At 40.2% G+C, this 24,858-nt stretch overlaps 1 protein-coding gene across 1 annotated transcript in view; it reads left to right on the top strand.

Annotated features, from left to right (window-relative positions):
• Window positions 1-3,238: 3,238 nt before the first annotated feature.
• The window catches only part of DCX (doublecortin), a 114,905-nt gene continuing 93,285 nt past the window's right edge, over window positions 3,239-24,858 (top strand). Inside the window, exons 1-2 of the mRNA XM_004590201.2 lie at window positions 3,239-3,884; window positions 12,802-13,142. Of these exons, the coding sequence (XP_004590258.1) occupies window positions 3,521-3,884; window positions 12,802-13,142 (705 nt within the window). The 5' untranslated portion in view covers window positions 3,239-3,520. The remainder of the gene's footprint in view (window positions 3,885-12,801; window positions 13,143-24,858) is intronic.

The raw sequence follows: 24,858 nt of genomic DNA, 5'->3' as shown, positions 1-24,858 counted from the left end.
TGGGAGGACTTAAGCAAGCAGGTTGCACACTTGAAGTTGTCCACCCTTCTAGCACAGCTAGCTTAAGCTTTGCTGAGCAAACACCTTCCAGAGACAAAGGGTGCCCATACTTTTTAAAATCACACTGGGAGGCAGCTTATGGAAAAACACATGTACAGAAAATGCTTAAATGTCAATGATTACCAGCTCAATATAAAGGTATTAATTCACTGACAATCAGATATAACTGTTAAGTGTGTTATTATCTTTGAGCTTCATAAAAGTCAAGCAAAAATTGAACTGTGGCAGTTCAAGACTGTTACGCTTTAATGTAAACTGGCTTCAGTTGTCAAGATGGTAGCCCACCTTTCATTTAGCTGCTCATCATTTTTCTCTTGTTTCATAGTTTCTCCTGACCTAATGAGTTCAACTTGGATGCTTCCTTGTCTTTTTAAAAAACATACATGATGTAAAGAATCCAATTTGTGACAAATAGGCAATTTGAAGAGAGAACTGTTAACCTGTAGCCATTGGATTCACTTCACACAGAAACATCTCTAGGTTAGGTTTGAACTCTCAAACTCTTTAAAACATTATGTATTGGGCTTGGCGGCGTGGCCTAGTGGCTAAGGTCTTCGCCTTGATCCCATATGGCCGCTGGTTCTAATCCCAGCAGCTCCACTTCCTCTCTCTCTCTCCTCCTCTCAGTATATCTGACTTTGTAATGAAAATAAAATAAATCAAAAAAAATTATGTATTTATTTATTTGAAAGACAGAGTTATAGAGAGGGAGATGCAGAGGCAGAGAGAGGAGAGAGAGAGAGAGAGAGAGAGAGAGAGAGAGAGAAAGAGAGTTTCATCTGGGTCTCCCACATGGGTACAGGAGATCAAGCACTTGGCCCATCTTCTGCTGCTTTCCTAGGCACGTGAGCAGAGAGCTGGATTGGAAGTGGAGCAGCCTAACATAAACCATCATCCATATGGGAGGCAGGAAATACAGGTAGTGTCTGACCCTGAACTCTCTAACACTTAAAAGGTAAAAACCAGACATTTCATTAACCAAATTTTTACAGTAGCCTAAAGACTTTAGGGTTCTTTTTAACTCTATCTTCCAGGAAATTCTGGAACTAGTTTCTCTTTTATTGTCCATTTCCTACTCGCTCTTAGTCTGCTCCACTGACCTAATTTTAAAAATTACCAGTTGCAGAATGCATGAATTAATAATTAATCATTAATGCCTCAACATTTGCAGATTTGATTGTTTTCTCTCAAGAGGGTGAAAAAGAACAACTACAATTTATGAGAATCCTGATCTGTTCAAGCATAGGCCCTAGGCAGATTAGGCCAAGGTTTTGACTAAGTGAAATTGCCAATTTTCTTAAAAAAAAAAAAAAAAAAAAAGGTTAGCACATTGCTCATTAGAGCATACTGAACTTGCCTGTGCAATCTTTTTGCTACCCTGCAATTTCCTGTTGGTTATAAATGGAACCTAGCTGTTAATACAGCCTGTGAATTGAGAAAAAAAGAATGCAATTAATCATAGGAGGTTGGGGGTATTCACTAAGCACTAAGCCTGAGTTACAGGGGAGAAGCTGGACAAGGCACTAGGACCTAGAAGGCATCTACCCACCCTGGCAGGAATTTCTTGCTTGGAGCTCAGACAACAAAGGCATAGAGAGAGATTGGTTTTCTTTCTCTCAGCATCTCCACCCAACCAGCAGAAAACCGGTGAGTAGGGCTTCCCAGTGATTTTCAAGCAGAATGTAACAGATGTCAAACGGGAACAGCACCAGAGCACAAGGCAACGCGTGCTCGCTTTCTCTCTCTTCTCTTTTCCTTTTTGCTTTATTCTGTTGGATTTTTTTTCCTTAAGGCTCTACCTGGAATTTTCCTTTGGAAAGTGAGTTTCATATTCCTTTGTTTTCACTGTGATGTTAATTTAGAATAATTTCTCCTCTATGGCAAAGCATTACTGGCAGGCAGGGAAATGCTTGCTACTTGGGTTCAGGAGGTGGGGTTTTACCACTGCAGGTTGCCTGACAGAGACAATGCTGAGCTCAGCATAGGTCATGGTGACATTGGAAAAAAAAAAAGGCGGGTGTGGGGGGGATGTCGAGCCTGGCAATCCCACAGGCACCAGCCTCCCTTTATCTCTTGTCCTCCTGGTCCCTTGCAAATACCTCCATGTGGCAGTGTGTAGCAGCTGAGCCCTGCTTGCTTTGTGAGTCCTTTTATGCCCATCTGTGAGATGCATGCTAATAGTTTCATTCCTAGGAGGACACTACCTTTGCAAGTGTTTGGAGCTTCGGTTGTATTTGCTTGTGTGTTTTCATTGCTTTTTTTTTTTTTTTTTTTTGTCTTTTGAGGTTTTGGGGGGGTTCTGTAGAAGGGGAAAAAACAAAACCTGACAGATGTCCATCCTGTTTTTTGTTTTTTGTTTTTTTTTTTTTTTGTTTTTTTGTTTTTTTTTTTTTTTGCTGTAGCTAAGGCACCTGAGCAATAGATAAGTTTTGGGTGAATTGCCTGCTGTGATGCCAAAATGCCCCTTCATTCAGGGTGGAAACCCAGAACAATGAAAGGTGTGCTGGCTTCTAAGGGTCCCATATGCTGTTCCAGGGACACATTTGGGAGTCTTGAAATAATCAGATTATTATTTTAGTAAGAAGTCTTGCTGCATCCTAAGGGAGATGAAGCACCTGGGGAAAAAAGGCAGGAATTTTTAATTAAGTGGTATCGGGGAAGGCAGAGCTAATAAGTTGTTAAATGACTGCTTTTTCTTTACCATTTTCTCATCTTATTTCTTGTGCATGTCAGAGAGCCACACCAGCTTGGTGAGGAAGGGGTATGATGAATAGCACAAAGACACTGGCTGGTCCCTGGAGGCTGTCCCTTTAAAAGAGAATCCCAGTTTGTTGAGGAGGGGGGAGAGAGGGGATGCGCACATTAGAGTAAAAAAGAGGGTTTGGAATAAAATTAAAAGACTCGCCTTCATAGGCATTGTGCTGAGCTGCAAAGCCTGCTTCCCAAGCTGGAGATGCTAACCTTGGCTAGCTCCTTCTGTTCTCGGAAGGGAAATTTTGTCAGGCTATGGATTCATTTACAACTGTTACTCATGAGGGCATGTGTGAGGAAGCAGATGCCACTTTTAATACATTTAGTCTGAAGTTAGAATTTGATAGGAGCCACTGTCAGTAGTCCCAGGATTTTACTCTATTTCAAAATCCCTCCCGTGCCTGTGTTTGGAACAGTGCCCAAAGTGCCTCCCTCTCTATCTCTTCCTCCCAACCCCCACAACCACCAGCACCCCTGCCCCGCCCCTCCTTCTTCTCTATTAAGATCAATATTCCTGCAGGTCAGGCAAGCAGCAGATGGGTCATGGGCTTTTTTCAAGCCGTTCTTTTCACAGGCAGCAGATTGCAGATCTCGATCTAGCTAATATTTGAATTCCTTTCTCTTTTTGACTCCTTGCCCTTTTTCTTTGCCTCTCTCTGTACCCCCTCCCCTTTCTCCAACACTCAGGTTGCTGAGGTTCCACTGAAATATGGAACTTGATTTTGGACACTTTGATGAAAGAGATAAGGCATCCAGGAACATGCGAGGCTCAAGGATGAATGGGCTGCCTAGCCCCACTCATAGTGCCCACTGTAGCTTCTACAGAACCAGAACCTTGCAGGCACTGAGCAATGAGAAAAAAGCCAAGAAGGTACGTTTCTACCGCAATGGGGACCGCTACTTCAAGGGGATTGTGTACGCTGTGTCCTCTGACCGTTTCCGCAGCTTCGACGCCTTGCTGGCTGATCTGACTCGATCTCTATCTGACAACATCAACCTGCCTCAGGGTGTGCGTTACATTTACACCATCGATGGCTCCAGGAAGATTGGAAGCATGGACGAATTGGAGGAAGGTAATTCAAGTAGTGGTGTGGTGGCTTTAGGGGGAGGTGGCACCACTGGTTATGGTTACATTCTTGGGTTTCATGGAAAGAAATTAGGAAATGTATTTGTCGGTGTATCAGGCTGTCACTCAGACTTTTGATTCTGTAGCCATCTGTAAAGCCCTTAGACACAGCCCTCAAAGCCTTTGGTCTCTGCTGAGGTTGAAGTGTGGATCGTGGCAGATAACGCTTTGTGCTTCGCTACCAGGGTGTACAAAGGAAAATGGGAATTGTGGTACTTACGCTGCACATGGTTTGTAATTAATTCTGAGTAGCACTGTTGAGGCAGATCACGAAACAATCAGGGGCATAATGAGGAAGACATTTGTTTGGGCTAACAGAGAATGCATTATACTCAAATTTCATTTAAACTGCTAAGAAATTATTTGGGAATTGCAACTCATTGGAAATCTGCATCCTAAAAGCAGGACTTCCTGGACATATTCAGAGAGGATTATGCTTTTAGGTAAGTGGTCACTGCTCAGCTGTTGCTTCCAGAAAGCCTACTTCAGGGTGTGTCCCTAGGGCTGAGGTCATTGGGAGAAATGCCAAAGAAAGGCTGGTGATATGCTTGGAATTTTATTCAAGACTATTCCTGTCAGAATAGGGACTGACTCACAGTGCCTAAATCCCTTGAAGTATTGTCTGGATTTTGGTATTGTGACTAAATCTGCTGGCCATATTTTTGAAAATCTACCCATAAATTAGGAAAATCTGAGCCTTGACCAAAACTTGTTCGGCCATGATGCCTTCTTTGTGATCGTTTAGAGAATAGATCTTTAATCACATACTTAACATTATATATTATCACATTGATTTTATTAAGGATGCTTCCATAGTTCTGCTTTTAAATTGGTGGTCTTAACTCGTGTGATCAATTTAACCTGATATACCGTGTTAAAGGACAGCCTCAAGGAGTGATGCTATTGAAAAATCTTTCTCCTCTAACCTCTTCCTCATTGTCCAACCCTCACTCTTCTCTCTCTCCATTCCTTGAGAATAGGTGAATTTAGAGAAAGCAGATCTCTAGTGAAACCAAAGCAAGGAAAGAACAACAAGAAAGAATCAGCACATTACATGACTTGCTGGGGGAGTACTCCTCTTATGCTTCGCAGAGTCTAGGATTCTTGTGCTCCTAGACAAAGGAGCGTGAGCATTTCCCTTGCGCAGACCCCAGGGTTTTTCAAGTAACTACTGTTTCTCAAGTAGTCAGGCTAACTGAATGGGGGCAATTTGCTTATAAGACCCTGTGTCACTACAGCTGCTGCATGTGAGTGTCAGGGTTTCAGTCCAGATATTTCTGCTTGTTTGTTTTTGCATATAACTGACATTGAAAAGGAAACTTAGGTCATTTGATGAAGTGCTGGATGAACAAGAAGAAGTTAATCATAGACCTTTTCTGACTATAAAAGAATTTACCATCTTAGTGTACATCTCAAAGGAGCGTTAGGGAAAGCTGGAAGGATTTGAAGCTAGGTCAAGGGAGCTGTCCAACAGACTAATTAGTAAGTTGAGTGTCTTTTGCTGCTATAAAATGCACATCCCAATTGGATCTGATGGATTCACCTGTAATAACTTTCACAAAGCACCCTCAATCATCCAGTATGTCTTCATTTCCTCTAGCTGTGACTTTCTAAAGACCATAATGGATGATAGCGCAAAATTCTGAGACAACTGACATTCAATTTGGGACAAGTGATTATGATGCTATTATATTTAAGAGAGGTGCTATATACAAATTTTGCCCCACATCTACTTTTTACATATTGGTTGTTACCCCTTGGTGTGTGTGTGTGTGTGTGTGTGTGTGTGTGTGTGTGTGTTGGGAGAAGGATGGTTATAATCTCAGTCTAATATGGATGGATAATAAATGTAATTCTGAAAAAGACTGCAATTTTCTTTCCCTTTGAGTCATGTTGATTCTTGTAAGATTAGACTCTTTTTTAAAAAAGATTAGACTCTTATGATCTGCCATATATAGCACACTTGGGTGCTGTGGTACTTGATGATTAATTCCTGGACTATGTAGATTGTAAATAGGACCAGTCTCACTCACTCATGTCACTACAGCAGTAACTCATTGTAGACCTCAGCGCCCTCCAGTCCTGAGTCCTGCCCATTCAGTCAAGGAAATTCAGGGGCATCTTGGATAGTGCTGAGAAATGCAGCAAGCTTCCCCAGCATCACAGAGTCAGATAAAAAATAAAAGGTACTGGAACATGGAGGATGAAGAAAATGAGCCCTTTCCTCTCATATTCTGTAATCCAGAGCTACTCACCTGGAGATAAAGGCCAGAAGTCCCTTTACTCTATTCACCTCTGGAAGATGTTGAAGGAAAGATTTTTAAAAAAAATTCGTATGCATTTGTTTCCTGTTAGGTTTTAGATTGAGAAAGCTAGGAAAGATACCTGAATGAAGACTAAAGGGTACTGAGTTCCAGTCTTAGAGGCAGAAGATTACAATGGGAAAAGGAAGCCTTTGGGATCTGATTTGGTTCACGTCCAAGATAGGCGAGCTGCTAGTCCGTGTGGTTTTGGAGAATCTATTTAGATTCCTGGAGCCTCAGTTTTTTTCATTTCTGAAGTGGGAATGATCACTTTGAGAATTCAATAAGATAAATCAATGTGAAGTGCTAATTATTCTGTCTGGCACACAATAGCAGCCAACAAAGGATAACTATTACTGCTTGAGTTGTTCTAGTTTGTACATGTTAGCCACATGATCATAGGTTTTTCCTTATCAATGTGACTGATGTTATCTCTTTTTTAAACACAATTGTATTGTTTAAAGCAAACTTCGCTAGATGCAATTTGTATTTCTTAAATTCATTCATTTAAGTGTACAAGTTAATCTTTTTACCAAAATATCCAAGTGGTACAACCTGGACCATAATCTTACTATAGATCATTTTCTCAAGAAGAAGTCTTGCTCATATGCTTCATGTTTTTAACCCTTTCCAGCCCTGGGCCGCTATGACTCTATATTGTCTCTGTAGATTTGTTTGTTCCAGACATTCCTTATAAATTAAATGTTACACTATAGGATCTTTTACGCTTCTTTCATGTAGAATAATATCTTCAAGGCTTACCCATATTGAGTCATGTATTGACACTTTATACCTCAAAATTTTTACTTATGAGTAATAGTCCATTATATGTACAGACTACACTGTGTATGTCTTATGAATCATATATTTAACTGCAAAATGAGACTGGTGGCACATGCCTTCTCTATCCATTAGGGTGGCTATGAAGATAAAATTAGATACTGGACAAACTATAGGTCAAACTATAATCACAGAATATCATTACTGTGAATGTTGTAAAAATAACAACAACAATAATAATGACAGCAATGATGACAGGGAAAGATTGTTAACACCCTGTGGTTCACAAATATAGCTCACTTCCAAAATCTTTCGGAACTTTGAAAAAATACAGATTCCTGATCCATATTCAGACGTATTGACTCAGAATCCTTAAGATTTGCATCCTGGAGTTTGTATTGTAAACAAATCTCCACAGGTTTTTTTTTTTTTTTTTTATGAGCTCTACGATTTGAACATACTAAGTCAGGTGGTCGACATTCCCCCTCCTGCTAACTATGAGAGCAGGAGTTAACTAGGAATGTAGAAATCTTTGCTTTTGTTTTTTGCTTTGTATGTCTAAGAGGGATAATGGATCATAGCAGAGTCAATTTCGAAACAGCCACCTCATTAAATATTTTGCTTGAAATGAAATGAAATGAAATAAGAAGCAGTCAGTTAACAATCGCTCTGGCCTTGTGGCCTTTGTCTAGTGCCTTCAGTCTGCTGCTGCGTAATGAAATTATTTATTATTTATTTTTTTTTTAGATTTTTTTTTTTTTTATTATTATCGGAAAGCCGGATATACAGAGAGGAGGAGAGACAGAGAGGAAGATCTTCCATCCGATGTTTCACTCCCCAAGTGAGCCGCAACGGGCCGGTACGCACCAATCCGATGCCGGGACCAGGAGCCTCTTCCGGGTCTCCCACGCGGGTGCAGGGTCCCAAAGCTCTGGGCCGTCCTCAACTGCTTTCCCAGGCCACAAGCAGGGAGCTGGATGGGAAGTGGAGCTGCCAGGATCAGAACCGGCGCCCACATGGGATCCCGGGGCGTTCCAGGCGAGGACTTTAGCCGCTAGGCCATGCCGCCGGGCCCTGCGTAATGAAATTATTAAGGAGCATTTGGCTCAAAGCCTTATAATTGATGTTGATATAACCTTTCCAAGGCTCCTTTGGTTGACTAAAGGTCCTAGCAAAACCACATGGGATATGACTCTCATTATTTATAGCTTCAGTGCTAGGTGAATGGAAAGCACTTTTCGTCCTGTCTTTCCTTCAGTTTTTGTTATAGAATCTTCCTCATTCCCTTTATAACCTATCCAATACTTTTCTCACTTTCATATATGTGTGTACTCAGATCAATTTTAGTGATAGATTTGTGACCAGCCAGATTTTATGAAGCTGAAACTGAGACAAATCGCAGCATTATTATGCTGACCAGGGGTCAAAATATTTACAATTGGGACCGTCTCGGAAAATCTGAACTGTATAGTGACACTAGTTATGACCCAGTTTCTTTACCATAGCTCATTTTCTCCAATGAAATGAAACTAGCCCCTCACTGATTTATCTTCTGTGAAAGCAAGCACATCGTTAAAGGATTTAAAAATTCTGTAGAGGGAGGTATTGCTAATAGATAGGATAATACAATAAAGCCTCATTGAATATTTCTCTCCTTGAGTTAAGAAGCCCTGGAGAAGCAGCAGCAGTCCAGGCACAGGGCTTTTGTGCTGAGAATGTATAAACATGTTTGCTCTCTTTAAAAACAGTACCCTCTCCAAAGGGATGGGATGCAGACATGAGATCACTTTAAGCCCATAGCTCGTTCCATTCCCGCCCTTTCGGCTGTGCTTCCATGACTTAATTTCCTGACTCCTTGAGCCTCAAGCAGGTTGTCAATACCAACAAATTGTCACCTTGCTCACCTTTAAAAGCAGCTTTCCTTCCAGCTCCCTGTGGGCAGAAATGCCCGCTGGAAGCCGGTGCACGATGGGAACTCAGCTGTGTAAAGGTGCTGCACACCTCGCCCAGCACCAAATGCCAGGCAGCTGAACGTGCGGGAAGCGTCAACCTGCGGCAGCTGACATCTCTACTGTTTTCCAGATCAGGGCAAGGAAGCATAAGTCCTGCAAAGGAGCACATTCCACGTCTTTTCAGTAGCAGAAACAGTTTGTGGTGGTAGGCACTCACTTATTTAACATTTAATTGCTGTAATAACTTTACTTCCTAAAGCCTATTACATATGAAAAAAAGAGAAGAAAATTCATTCTTACCTTTAGGACCCAGAAGAGATACTGCTCTCACTTAGCACAATACTTTCAGTTTGTAGATGGAAAATCTGAGACTAGGAAAGGTTAAGCGATTTGGCCATGATTGCATGTTAAGTTCCTGCTGTAGGATTTGATTCCAGGTGTGTCTGACTCACAAGTCCCTGCTCTTAATGGCTATGCATTTGCTGCCCTCAGTGGGCATAAACAGTGGCAGCAGTAGCTTTCTTGGGTGTCAGTCACAGAGCTCCCACACTTGGCATTTGCAGCAAATTGGAAGCCTACCCCCAAACAACAGAACATGCTCCCAATGGGGAATGAAACTCTAGCTCCCACGATATGCCACCATCCAGTTCAATTCCTGGACAGCTAACCCTTGCTATTTTCTCTTTTCTTTCTTCAGCTTTTCATCCTTTTTAAAAAATATTTATTTATTTTTACTTGAAAAGCAGGTTTTACAGAGGAAGAGACACTCAGATTTTCTATCCACTGGTTCACTCCCCAAATGGCTATGATGACCAAAGCTGAGCAGATCTGATCTAAGAGCCAGGAGCATCTTCCAGGGCTCCCACGTAAATGCAGGGACCCAAGGACTTAAGCCACCCTCCTCTGCTTTCCCAGGACATGAACAGGGAAATGATCAGAAGTGGAGCAGCCAGGACACAAAACAGTGCTCATATTGGATGCTGCTACTGTGGACAGAAGATTATGTTGCTACACCACTGCACAAGCCCCATCCCCCTTTCTTTTTTTTTTAAGATTTATTTTTATCTTCGTTTGAATGGCACAATTACAGAGAGGAGAGGCAGACATGAAGATCTTCTGAGTGCTGATTCAGTCTCCAATTGCCCACAATGGTCGAAGGTGTGCGAGTACAAAGCTAAGAATCAGAAGCCTCCTCTGGGTCTCTCATGTAGGTCCAGGGGCCCAAAGACTTGAGCTATCCTGTACTGTTTCCCAGGCCATAAGCATGGAACTGGATTGAAAGTGGAGCAGCTGGGATATGAACCAGCACCTGATGTCAGCGCCATGGGTGGAGGCACAGCCTAATACGCTACAACACCACTGGCCCCAGCTTCTCCTCTTTTAATTTCTTTTTTTTTCTCAGCCTTTTCTTCCTCTTTTCTTTCCTTCTTCTTTCTTATTCTTTTTCTCTAGTCCTGCAGATTGGGGGCTTCAGAATAATACTAGCTGGAATTGAACAGATGCTTATTATGTTGCAGGCTCTGGGGTCAATACTTCGTTTATCATCTGCTTTGTGTTCTCACCATACCTCACAAGTTAGATATCGGTGTCCTCCCCTCCTTTACAGATAAGAAGCTGCGGTCAAAAAAATCTTAGATAACTTGCTCAAGAGCACACCACTACTTGGAACTCCATTCCGACTGACATCACATCAGCTGCTGTTTTTCCATTACTCCATAGTCAGGCCCAGAGGAGAGTGGAGTGAATAAAATGTACTGGCAGAAGGTGCTCGACTAGATTTGGCAGAGGGCTGGGCCCTCTGGAAAGCTCTTGAATGCCATATGATACTATAGCTGTCTTCCATCATGTTCATTTTCATCTGGGGGTGTTTAATCATGCTGAGTTCAGAGGCTTAAGAGCTTTAAGAGTTGGGAGTTTAAAAAAAAAAAAAGGCCCAAGTTCTAATAGGGCTACACAGCTGACTCCCCAGAGGAGACTGTGGATGAGTGAAATCATAAATATACAGCCTCATGCATTGCCACACCACCAGTTGTCTAACAGAATTTTAAAGCACATGACAAGCTATGGAAAACATCTGACTCAAGAGCAGTGAACTCTGCAGAGGTGCCCATGAATCTGGGAAAGTGCAAAGGCAAGAGGCCATGTAGAGTGTATGGAGAGTATTGGTTGAGAAGATATGGAAAAACCCAAAAGGATTTCTTCATCCTTTTAAGTCACAAGTTAGACTGTGCCTAGTGGCAGAGGCTGTAGGGGTGTGTGTGTGTGTGTGTGTGTGTGTGTGTGTGTGTGTTTGCCCGTAAACAATCCCTTGAATCCTCCAGCCCTTCCCATGGAAAAACAGAAGAGTGCTTGTAACCAAAGATAGCTTCAGATGCCTCTTTGCACATGTTGGATACCCCTTTATCCTACTCCTCCCACACATACAAATGTCCTTAAAGGGGCCCTAGAGATTCTGAAATTTCTCCTAGGACCGAGAAATTTGTTTATTAATGTAACTTTAAAGATGTGGTGCTATATGCAGCAAAGTAATCAGTGTTTGCCAAGGGAGAAAATCAACAGCCTGGTGTTTCTGGATCTCTCTGCGCAGTTCTCCTGCTGAGACTAAAGGAAGGAGGAGAGCCATCAGGCTGTAATTGTGTTAAATGCTTCCTTTGCACTGGCAAGGGTTTATTTATTTATTTAGCATTATTACTGATGGCTTAAGACTAATGAAATCACCCGGTGTCTGCTGCTCAACCTCTGGATGAACTTCTATGTATCTTGAGGCTAATATATTTTACTCAACAAACTCAACCTTTTCCAATATTCTCTTCCCCAGGCTGTGCCTACCTCTCTTCCTATTTTATTCAGCTCCCAGTTCCAAATGTCTAATCCCCTCCTCTTGCCTCAAGTCCCTACATATCAGTTCCTTTAGCCTAAGGTCAATGTGAAAATAACAGTAGAACCTTCAAATCCATAAATCAAGCTGTACAATGCAGTCTCACATTCCCATCTTATTACCTGTCACAGGCAAAGCTGAGCACTAGTAAAGCACATGGGTCTAGCATGCAGCATTTGAGAGGACTAAAAGATAAAAGGTGGATGGCAGAAATGTGGGCAAGTGTCTTTCAAGCAAGAGCTGGATGAGCCCTTTAAACATGAGGACTGCTCGATGGGTGTGGTGTGTTTCTGTGAGTTTATGTACAGGTTGTTATTGATACAGTGCTCCCACCTGAATGTGGGGTGAGCAGTATAGGGAATATTTTATACACACGTATCCATTCAACAGACATTTCATATTTCACATTTCAATATCCCACTGCTTAGTCTTATGCTAGGTGCAAAAGGTGATTTAGCTTCTTGCCAAGTATGTATTGTATGGCCAACATGGAAGGTTGATTGACTCACTTGGCATATGCATTAACTATGAAATTGGAGGATGTGTCCCAAACCAGGACAGCATCATTAAGAAACAGGAATGTTAAAAACTTTCCAGCAATGTCCCTGGAGTTTAATCAAAAAAATCCTAGCAACTAATAAACATTGAGATTCCAATGAAACCACATCAAGTGCAGAAGCTTCACTTATCAGACTAAACTCAGGAGTTTCCATTGTTCTTAGAAATCATAACTTCACAAGGTTTTTCAACCATTTCTGCTGCTATATTGAAGGAAGTTTTGCTGATGACTGGCTGTTGAGTTTGGGCAAAATTGCTAGAGTTCACTTAGTAACTGTATTTAAGGTTGCTGATTATCACCAGTTAACAAATGATCCTAATCCAATGTTAGTGTGTACTAATCCATCTATGTGCCAATAAACTAACCACCTCACAACTGATTTCTTCCCTTAGGGGAAAGCTATGTCTGTTCCTCAGACAACTTCTTTAAAAAGGTGGAGTATACCAAGAATGTCAATCCCAACTGGTCTGTCAATGTGAAGACATCTGCCAATATGAAAGCCCCCCAGTCCCTGGCAAGCAGCAACAGTGCCCAGGCCAGGGAGAACAAAGACTTTGTGCGCCCCAAGCTGGTGACCATCATCCGCAGTGGGGTGAAGCCTCGGAAGGCTGTACGAGTGCTTCTGAATAAGAAGACGGCCCACTCTTTCGAGCAAGTCCTCACTGATATCACTGAAGCCATCAAACTAGAAACTGGGGTTGTCAAAAAACTCTACACTCTGGATGGAAAACAGGTAAGTGTCTTGATTTCAAAATACTCTTCCCATTTTTTTTTAAATCCTTGGATGACTTCTATATTGTGTCTAGCACAAGGGACATCTCCACATCTGATCATTTTCCCCCGAGATAATATTTCTCATTGGGAGGAAAAGTCTTTTCAGCAGGTAAGGCAGTGGACCCAGAATCTGAAATTCAATCTTGAAATTCAGTCTGCTTCTGAACAACTGACTTCAATGATCACTTAAATTCTGTTTTGTTTATTTGGTAAGAAACAATGTGGCAGAATGTAGATCCGAGGATTCTCTCTTTTTTTTTTCAAGGATTCTTATGATTATGGATTTAGCTGTTATATGATGCAACCTTGATTGTTTAATAATTATGCCCAAAAGTGAAATTTTCCCGCCCATATATTCATATTTTCATTCAACATCTATAATGAGGACAGGAAGTTGAAGTGGCCTTCATTGGCTGTGAAAGCAGTCACATGCAGGAGGGGTATTGAAGTTTCAGTGTTCAGTTTCTTTGCCTTACATTAAACCGTGTTTTTTCTTTCTCCCTTTTGTACATGACATAGCTGTCTTAATTTAATCTCACTGATGGTTTGTATGAGAAAGAGATCATTTCAGAATTCTAAAATTAGCCTAAGAAACATGTTGCCATCTGCTGCCCTCCAAATCAGGTTCTTCCTGTCATTGGTTATGCTACTAAAGTACCACCTAAATTAATATCTGGCAAAGAATGCAACTAGACGTCTCCATTGGACAGATGCACCATTCTCTTGAGTATAGATAGCTGTCAATATATGACAGTGCATGTCCCAAGGGAATCGGAATTCTGTCTGGTTCTGTTGGCTCTAAAGAGCATCCCAGTCACACTTCAGAGGGGATAAGTGTGGACTATTATCAGTCCATACAGTTTACCTCTTAAAATTCCTTTGGTGGTTGAACAAGTATACAGAGTCTAAAAAAAAATAAAAAAATAAAATAAATCCTACGGATATGCTCTATATCAAAATGACTTTTGAGTACTCTGATGTAGAACTGTACTTCATCCCATAATATGTACTCTACTCTAAGATTTTAAGTTTCATGGGAAGCGCACTCATGTACTTTGAACTTGACAATTTTGTTAAATGTTGACTTCTGTTTCTCGTTTTTTTTTAACCTAAGAAATCCCAAAGGAATTATTCATATCTGATTTGTGTTTGTTTCAAAACAGTTGTTTAGTTGTGATCTTGGAAAGAGTTTCAGTTCCCAAGTATCTATACAAATGCCTGTCTTCTGAACACTAAATACATAATAAGAAGGAGTTGCCTAGAACAGGCTTAACTGTGACGTCCTCATCTTAGGGAAATGAGATCTAAAAATTTGAGGGTCAGTAGGTATCACAGTTGAAAGTGACTTTGTAAATCATGATACTTAATCTCCCTTCTAAAGCAGGGATATCTGCCACAAACATTTTGTAAGACTGCCTATTACACTGTTCAACATCTGTAATTTATAAAGATTTTCCGTATATTGGGTACAAGATTCCTTCTATGTACCACCAGTAATGCAGTAAAAATACATAGTAGGAACTGAAAATTGGGATTCCAAGAATTTGGTTTCTAATCTTTTTTTTTAATTATTCCTAAAAGTGTACTTATTAGAGAGAATTCTCGTTCCTTGGATATTACAACAAGCAGAGCTGAGGTTGGAATTCCATCCAGGTCTCCCATGTGAGTGACAAGAAGCAGATTACTTGAGCCATCACCACTTTAAGGGTCTGCATGAACAAAAAACTGGAATAAAGAGCTAGAGTCAAAACTCAAACTTAGGGACTCTAAGTTGGAATGGGGGCTTCTTTACCGGTGTCTTTGCCACTAGGCCAAACAAATGCCACTGGTTTCTAATTATCCTTTATGACTTTGAACAAGTTAATCATCCTGTGCTTCACACCCCTCTGTACATTGGCATTGATTACACTCTCGTTGTCTGTTCTTATAGATTTCTCACAAGGGTTAAAATAAGTGCTAGATATAAAAGCACTGTATAAATGAAGGCAAGCATGTATATTCATATAATTCATCTTCCATCTGTTGATTTACTCCCCAGATTGCCACAGCCTTGGGTGAAGCCAGGATCCAAGAACTTCCTTTAGGTCTCCAGTATGAGTAGCATGGGCCAGGGTACTTTGAGTATCTTGTGCTGCTTTCCCACATGCAATAGAGGAGAACTGAGTCCAAAGTGGAGCAGCTGAGATTCGAAATGGCACTCATGGGATACCAGTGTGGCAGGTGGTAGTTTTAGCCACTATTGCACAACACTGATTTTTTAATTTAATTTATTTGAGAAAGAGTAAAAAGAAAAATACATAGAGAGAGATACACTTCTCAACTTTATCCAAGTTTCCCTTATGAGTTTCAGGGACTCACCAGTTGCCCTCCAGAGTACACCCAAGCATGAAACTGGAATTGAGAGCCGAACTGAGACTCAAACCTGGTCATTCTATGGGATGCAGGCATCCCAAGTATCATCTTAACAGCTATGACTTCCTTTGTTCTTATAATTAATTTCATGAAGATATACTATACTTTGACATTCTGTGATTGCTCCTGATGATATAATATGAGGGGCCTTCAAAAAAACTCATGGAAAGATAGAATGAAAGGATCATGTAAAATCCTGTGAGCTTTTGTAATCCTCCTGTATATGGCTCAGGTAGATGTTCTGAGAAGTCTTCTTGCTTTAGTGTCCCAGATACTGGTCTTAGGTTTACCTAAAGAGGTCAAAGGGCATTCAAAGTACATTGTAGTCCACCTGGATGGTTTCTGTCAGGTATTTTCATTAGAAATCACTTCTAAAGCAATAGTTCTCTAAGTGTATTTATTGTAAAGAGAGCTGTTCCCATCTCCACAACCCCAGAAATTCTTAATTAAAAGTGTGTAGTGAAAAATAAGATTGTGAAATGCTACAAATTTTATGCCTTTCCTAGAGATTCACACCACTCATTGGCATATTAAATATTCAAAGAAGTCCTAGAGCAAGGAAACTTATTTAATGAAACTTAGGATGTCCCAATCTTATTTAACCACAAGCATTTTTAAATGAAATACACATGCTTTCAAACTTTCAAACAGTTTGTGGAAATATGCCATTAAATGTTTTGGTGCAAAAAAAGGAAATCCATTCATAGTGTACATAATGGGCATTTTTCATAAACTTTTTCTGAAGACACCTGATACACAAAGAGTGGGAGAAAGTACAAGCACACTGGTAAATGCTATTTATAGAAGATTCCAATGTTCAGGAACCAACTACTCTAACCTTAGTGGTAATATTGGTATTCATAGGGTAACCCACAAATTAAACATTGTCTGGTCATTACAGCAAAGGCATTAAGTAACAAAATTCAAGGGTGTGTGAATTAACTACTAGTTACAAAATAGGTGCCGAGTATACTGAAAACTGGGGTCAAACAGAAATTTTTGAAGCCCAGTGCATTTACCAATTCTAGTGATGACAGCTCTAATGGTACCACCTGTCAGTCACTTTGGTTATTAGTGGATATTCTTACTACTTGGGAACATGATCTTCTCTCTGGAGTCTAAAGGAACATGTGTTGCAATGGTTTGGACTTGCTGGATGAGATTCCAGGGCCTGTCTTTGGCTGCAATGGAAGGACAAAAGTATGGTCAAGGGGATTTGTTGTGGAACATTTTCTTCATGAATCCAGGCCATGACTTCATTTTAGTGTGTTCTGACTGGGTCCTAAATCAACAAATTTGAGTACTTTTCTCCACTCTATTTAAATATGGTCATCTAAAAGAACTCATTTCATTGTACTAAACTTGTTGCTAATTCTCTGCCTGTATATACCATTTGTCTGACTGGCTTGAAGTAATCCACTAATAGCTACAAATGTGGTTCTCATTTCTTTCTCTCTGTTTTTAGTTTTTTGGATGTGCCTTTGCAGCTCTTGATCCTGGTAGGGCTTCAGATTTGCTGGTGTAGAAGCCTTATATCTTGACCTCTTATCTCTGAGATATTTGTGGTGTATGTTGATAATAAACCTAAATATCCCAGTAGAAAGATGTGTGTATGGATCTCTCACCCATGTTAGAAGTTGTAAATAGAATACAAAGTGGCTGATAAGGGCCTGGATGTTCCCTGGGGCCAAAAGTTATTTCTGGGAGATCAAAAAGTATGTAATGTAAATTTGATGATGATGTGATTATTCTTTTGTTTATTTGGCTGCTGACACATTTGTAATGTGTCGACAAAATTATCTAATAATTCGTCTTCATAAACCAACCGTGCATTGACCTTCATGTATAAAAGCTGTGGGTATATAAAAACTGGGACCCGAATTTCTGGCTCACTTGATATTAATGGTTCAGTAGATACAGTCTAGCTTTAAAATGAATTCCATAAAGCAGAAGGCATGATGTTTGTGTTAAGGTTGCTGAGTTTTACTAATGGACTTCGAGTTTCTGGCATCTTACACAAGGGTGAACTTGGTTCTTACACTACCCATTTTCATGCTATACTGATTGGCATCCTTGGGTTCCGTACATATGCCGGATCTATACAAGTAAGCACTGTTGTCTCTAGATACATGATTAGAACATAACTGGATTTTAGTACTTGTGTTAGCTTTGTTAGGTCTATTTTCTCTCTTTTTAATTTTTTTTTTAATTTTGAATTTTATGGTACAATTCCATAGGGTCTTGGGTTTCCCTAGGTCCATTTTCAATTGGATTAGCTTATTTTTATGTTTCTTTGTACTTCTCTGGTAAGTCTCAGAATAACATAGACAAGTTTTAAGCTGATTCCAAGATTACCTTGGAAGCTGGAACAGAAGCTTTAAGGGAATGATTGAAGCTAAACAGGAAGATGAGAGCACAAGAGATGCTGAGACTGCCGCTAATATTCTAGAAAATCCTTCCCCATACATCTTGCCATAAAAAGGAACTGGGTGCTCTGAGCTCAATGGCAATTACAGGAAACTTGGGAAGACCAGTGAGATTTAACCTTGAAAACATCGAGTGCATTTTTTTAAGGTGTATGTGTCTTTCTTTTGTTGGCTTTTGTCTCCCTTGCTATCTCTGCTCCCTCTAGTCACATCTGGTCTTACTTACACTCTCTTGGCCTCAATCTTTCCCGGTCCTAACCTCTCTCCTTTAACTAGTGTTATGACCCTGTCAGTCAACATTGAGCTCAATAGAAAAGACCACGTGGCCATAAATTGGGCCTTGAGAGGTAAGTCATTTATCATTGATGTTCACTTGATAAAATCAGGGTTATGAAGGTGATGTATTACCAGAACTTCCCTTTACCTATCTTTCTGCAAATTCTTGAAGCCAGGCTTCGGGAAGATTGGCCTGCGCATGAAGTGGAAAAGAACAAAAGGGGAAATCCAGGTTAGGCTCTGTGCAAGGTGACACTTTGTAAACTACCTCCTATATGTGAAGTTACAGATTTTGCACTTGGAGAGAGTGCTTAAGCAGGAGATGACGAAACATTGATTATACTGCCCTTCTGGAAAGAAAAGACTAAGTGTAGCCTAGCAATCAGCTGTGTCCTCAGTAATTTATATTCCTAAGAGTTTTATTGTTGATGAAGCACTTCTGGCTCTGATCAGTGATAGAAGCGGAACTTGGCCATTTCAATCAAAAGCTTTGTCTTAATATTCCAGCTTCACATATTGACCAGTCTGTCACTGCTTAACAAATGGAATAATCCTTATGCTATAATTTCAGAGGCCTAAGTTCTAGTCTTCGCTCTGAATTCCATTATGTATGTGATTTAGGTCCAATGACCTCTGCTTCCTGGACCTTAGTTTGTGAGGAGATGTTAATATATGACCTTTAAAAGTGTCTCTAGCCCCAATGTAACAAGATATTCATCTTACAGTATTCGTTCTGCTTAGAGTTTTCCTTACCAAATCACTACTCTTCTCAATGTACTCTAGCATCTCTGTTCCCAGGATGCACAAGTACTCACCATGGTGGATACATTGCTTTCTAGGATGGCTCCTAAAAGACACGTACACAGCTTTTTTTTACTCAGATTTTTCTTGCCGCTTGTGATGACATGATCAAAGAATATGTTCAAATTTGTCATTTTGATTTGTCCTCCTTTTCTTTCCAATTGGGAATGGTATGAGGAAGAAGAGGCAGAGAGCTCATGTAACAAAGCAAGATAATAGTAAACTTGCTAAAACTGTGGCAAACTTTTAATTGTTGCATTTTTTAAGGCATCTTCACCACAATCCTGCTACTTTTCTATGCTGGTTTGGTGCTACTTGAGGTGATTAGCATTAGAGCTAATCACATTCTGGTTTTTGAATGGATTATGGAGACCCATCAAGTGAAGACTGATCTATTCAGAGATATAGACTATTTTATCAACAACTATTGGAGGAGCTGGACTCTCATTCTTAGTTCTTTATTTTAATCTTTCTGATTATTTTCATTCCCTCAGAATAGCAGAAAAAGCACCACCTCTAAAAACAGGTTTTTAAAAACAGCTTTATTGAGACATAATCTCTATACCATACAATTTGTTGTTTAAAAATATTTATTTGTTTTAAAATCATAGTGACAGAGAGAAATCGAGAGACAGAAAGAGAGGCGGATCTTCACCCACTGGTTTATTTACTAAAAGACAAGAGCTGATCTAAGCAGAAGCCAGGAGCCAGGAACTTCATTCAGGTTTCCCATATAGGTAGCAATATGAGCCATCTCCTGTTGTTTCGCTAGCACCTTAGCAGAGAGCTGGATTGGAACTAGAGCAGGTAGAACTGGAATGGGTGGTCACATAGAATATCAGCATTGCAAATGGTGTCTCAATGTGCTATGCTGGCAACATCACCCTCCCCACCCTTAAACAATTAATTCATTTTAAGGATAAAATCCAGTGATTTTAGTATATCCACAACATTCTGTATCATTACAGCAGTCACTTTTAGAACTTTTCATTACTCCAGAAAGAAACCTTGAAGCCCTTAGGTATCATCCTCCAACAACCTTATTCAAATTCCATCCATTTAGCATGTTTCAAAGTTCGTCTTCATTCCTTTTTTGGATGAATAGCATGCTGTTGTGTGGATATATCACATGTAGCCATTTATATTTTGGTAGACACGTTTTCACCTTTTTACTGTTATAAACATTATTGTTATGAACGTTCATGCACAGATTCTTATGTGGCCATAAGTCTTTGTTTATCTTAGGTGAACACCTCGGAATAATGTTGCTGACTTATGTTATACATATCTCTAAAATATTAAGAAATGGTCAGTTTTCCAAGTGGCTAAATCATTTTCTATTCGCACCAGCAAGGTGTAAATGTTCCAGTTTCTCTACATGTTAACCAATATTTGTTATTACCTATTTTACATATTAGAGCCATCCTAGTGGATGTTGAGTAGTTTCTCCTTGTGACTTTCTTTTGCATTTAATTAAAGACTTGCTTATTTTACTTGAAAGGCAGAGAGAGAGAGAGAGAGAGAGAGAGAGAGAGAGAGAGACATCTTCCATTTGTGGATTCATCTCTAAATGGTGTCAATTGCTAGAGCTAGGTCAGTCTAAAGTTGGAAGCCAGGAGATTCTTCTAGGTCTTCCATGTGGATGCAGATGCCCAAAGACTTGAACCATTTTCTGCTGCCTATCCAGTCAATCAGCATGGAGGTGGATCAGATTTGGAGGAGCTGGTTCAGAACTGAAGCAGCCGGAACGTGAACTTGGGACCACATGAGATGCCAGAGACACAGATAGAGGATTAGCCTACTACACCACCATGCTGGCCTCACTCATCTGCATTTAATCAGGTTGAACATATTTTCACATGATTATTAAATATTTGTATGCTGTCTTTGGGAAAATATATATTGAGATCCTTGGTCCATTTTTGATTATATTAACTTTTTATTAACATTATTATTCTTGATACAAATAAATTGACACATATGTGATTGGCGAATATTTTCTCAAAGTCTATAGCATGTTTCCATCTTCTTGATGGCTTTCCTGACTTTTCCAAAGAATTTAGTTTTGTTTATTTAAAGGGCAGAGTGAGGGCCGGGTGCGATTACATAGAGGCTAAAGTCTTCAGCTTGAACACACCGGGATCCCATATGGGCACAGGTTCTAATACTGGCAATGAAATGTAAAAAAAAAAAGAATCCAGCAATTGATGGCACAAAGTATTTTGCCTCTGTCACTCACATGGAAGATCTACACAGAGTTACAGGTTCCTGCTGGCTTTGGCCTGGCCCAGCCTTGACCATTGTGGTTGTCTGGGTAGTGAACCAATGCACAGTTGTCTTTCTGTTTCCCCTTCTCTCTCTGTCACTCTGCCCTTTAAGAATTTTTTTTAATTTTAAAGGCAGATACACAGAGCTGAGGAGACATAGAGGAAGATATTCCACCCATTGATTCACTTCCCAAGCTGCTGCAATGGCCAGATCTGAGCCAATTTGAAGCCGGGAGCCTGGAACTTCCTCTGGGTCTCCCACACGGGTGTAGGGTCCCAAGGCTTTGGGCCATCCTTAACTGCTTTCCCAGGCCACAAGCAGGGAGCTGGATGGGAAGCAGGGCTGCCACTATAGCTTGGGTGAGGGGAGCCACAGTATTTCAGGATCATTAGTTCAGTGGTCCTTACCAAGCCAAATTTTCAATGTCCAGGCTATCATTGAAAATGTTTGGAAAAGCTGGTGTTGTGGCCTAACAGATTATGTTGCTGCCTACAATGTCAGCATCTATATGGGCTCGAATTCCGCACCTGACTGCCCCATATTCCATTCTTATTCATGTCCCTGCTAATGTATCTGGGAAAATAACACAGGATCGTTCAATTGCTTGGGTCCCTGAACTCACATTGGAGACCCATGTTAACCTCTTCTTCCACCTGGCCCAGCCCTGGGCATTGCTGCCATTTGGGAGTGAACCAGCAAATGGTAGATATCTCTCTTTTTCTCTGTCTTTATCTCTCTCTCTCTCTCTCTCTCTCTCTCTCTCTCTCTCTTTCTCTCTCTAGGTAACTGCATCTCAAACCAGCAAAATAAGTCTTTAAAAAATCAAAAGAACTTCTTGGTTGTTACAAGAAAAACGGTTCTACCTAGTTGATGCAGAATAGTGATGTTGGTAGAGTACTGGATGCTGGCCAGTAGAATCACTGGCCCAAAATTTCAATAGTGCTTTAGTTAAGAACTCTGCATAGCAAGTGAAGTGAGAGACATGGCAGAAGATGGGAGAAAGGCCATGGCAATGTCTCAGCATGACTTTGTAAATTATGTTAAGGAAATTAGATGTTATATTATAGGGATAAAAGCCACTAGGGAATTTTAAGCAGAAAAGCATGATCATATTTAAAATTTTGGTAAGTCACACTGTTGTTTGGGATTTGAGGAAGGCAAAAAGTGTGGAGTTCAGGAAGAAGCTGTGTAGGAGACAGAAGAATAAAATAATCTCCATTCAGGCAGTAGTATTGGAAACAAAATTAAAAATCAGATACAGGAAATATTTATGAGGCAGAAACTGGAGAATTTAGTAATTAACTGTATTTCAGGGGGTATTAGTTGCCTATTGCCATGTGATGAATTACCACAAACACTTACTTATCAACACATAGTCTGTAAATCAGATTTTAAGGCAGACAAAACTGGGTTCTTAAAGTCTCAGCTGAAGTCATGGTTTTAGAAGCCAGTCTATTATCTGCAGGCTCTGGGGATTAATCCAGTTGCAGACACATTCACATTTTGGGTAGACTTCAATTCTTAGGGACTGTAGGTCTGCGGTTCTCATTCCTTCTTTGGCTTTCAGCTAGAAACTGATTTCAGATTCTGCAGGCTATCCATGTCCTTCTCACACAGCTGACTCCATTTTCAAGTCCACAGGGTACATCAGCTTCTTCTAGTGCTTTGACTGACTTTCCATTCTGTCACAAGCTAAGACAAATGCCCTGTTTTTAATAGGCCACATATGACTATGTTAGTTCCAATGACATAACTTCTTTTGATTAACCCAAAGCTAACTGATTTATAATCTTACTTATGTCAGAGAATTCTCTTTTGCCATGTAACATGACATAGTCATGGGAATGACATTGCATCTTATTCATAATAAAAAATTATTATACAAATGCAAAAGTCATCGGGGATCATCTTTAGAATGTTGCTTGCCACAAGTGAGGGATTAAGAAGATTCAGGTGATTCTGAGGCTACGAATAAGTTATGTGGAGTTTACTTCCCGAATGGAGTTTACTGAGGTAGGGGAATCTAGGACAACAAGTGGGCTTTAAATATAATGAACATAGGGCTGGCAAGGTCACACTGCAAGCTGATCCTCCATTCTGTGTCGCCAGCATCCCGTATGGGTACCAGATTGTGTCCTGACTGCTCCACTTCTAGTCCAACCCCCTGCTTGTGGGCTGGAAAAGCAGCGGAGAATGCCCAAGTTCTTGGGACCATGAACCCATGTGGGAGACCCAGAAGAAACTCTTGGCTCCCAGCTCCGGATCATCTCAGATCTGGCTGTTGTGACCATTTGGGGAGTGAAACAGTGGATAGAAGATCTCTTTCTCTTCCTCTCCTCTCTGTAAAATCTGCCTTTCAAATAAAAATAAGTAAATCTTTAAAAAAAAAAAGTATAATGAATGCACGATGCCTTGTGGCATTTAAGCAGTTTGTATTCATGTGGATGTGAAGCTCAGGAAAAAGGTCTAAGCTGATCATACAGGTTTAGGAGTAATTGGAAAACAATGATAGTTAAAATCAGATTGCTAGATGATCTTATCAAGGAGGGATATGAGATGTTCTCTCAGGAGAAGACTATGGGGATATTTATATCAAAGTGTTGAGTGGGACGGGGAGCCCAGGAATTATTAGAGAGAAACATGGAAAATTAAATGAAGGTGACTGCACAGAGGTTTGCAGAATAACAAGAATGTGTAGCTGCATCAAAGGTAACAGATATTTCAGATATTTAGGATAGTAATTCACAAAAAAATCTTGGGCTAATTTGATTATTATTATTGGGTACCAGAAGAAAAATTCTTCAGTAGACCAGAGTGTGGCATCTCATTCAGGAAGATTTTCAGGGGCCGTGAGGCAGGTGAAGCCATGAGAGAATTTGGCTATGCTATCGCTCCTGGCAGCTTCCCACATTCCAGATTTTTCCAAAATGGCTTGCTCAGAATCCTACTTCCTCTCTGTTACTTTTTTTAATTGTGTTTTTTATTTTGCCTTCTAATTTCAATGTACAAGGGAATTTCACAAAGTGTATAGAATATAGAATTAAAAGTTACATGTACCTTAATACAAAAATTCTGAAAACCATGCACAGTTTTTTGATAACACACAGATTCTACGAGCTCTTTTGAAGTTCTTTCATATTCATGGATTTCAAAATACCTATTTGTTTTACTTCTTATTATTATTTTATGATACAGTTCCATAGGCTCTGGGATTTCCCTTAGCCCCTCCCCAATTCCCTCCCTCCTCACTGAGTTCCCATATATCATTACTATGGTATAGTTCTTCATACACAGTTGTATGTCCATCATGGCTGGCATGGATAATGGCAGAGTCCAGCATCCTATTATCAAGATATAGTAAACAGTTTCATTGTAAGTCCATCTTTGTCTGGATGTAGAAATGCATACTACATTGTATTCTCACATCTGGGTATGTTAGTCTCCATTTCACAGTTACTATACATCCTCTTAAATGAAAAGCTATAAAACAAA

This window comes from Ochotona princeps, chromosome X (genome assembly GCF_030435755.1).
Source record: "Ochotona princeps isolate mOchPri1 chromosome X, mOchPri1.hap1, whole genome shotgun sequence".
In the NCBI taxonomy this organism is placed as follows: Eukaryota; Metazoa; Chordata; class Mammalia; order Lagomorpha; family Ochotonidae; genus Ochotona; species Ochotona princeps.
This window is presented reverse-complemented; position numbering and strand designations above follow the sequence as displayed.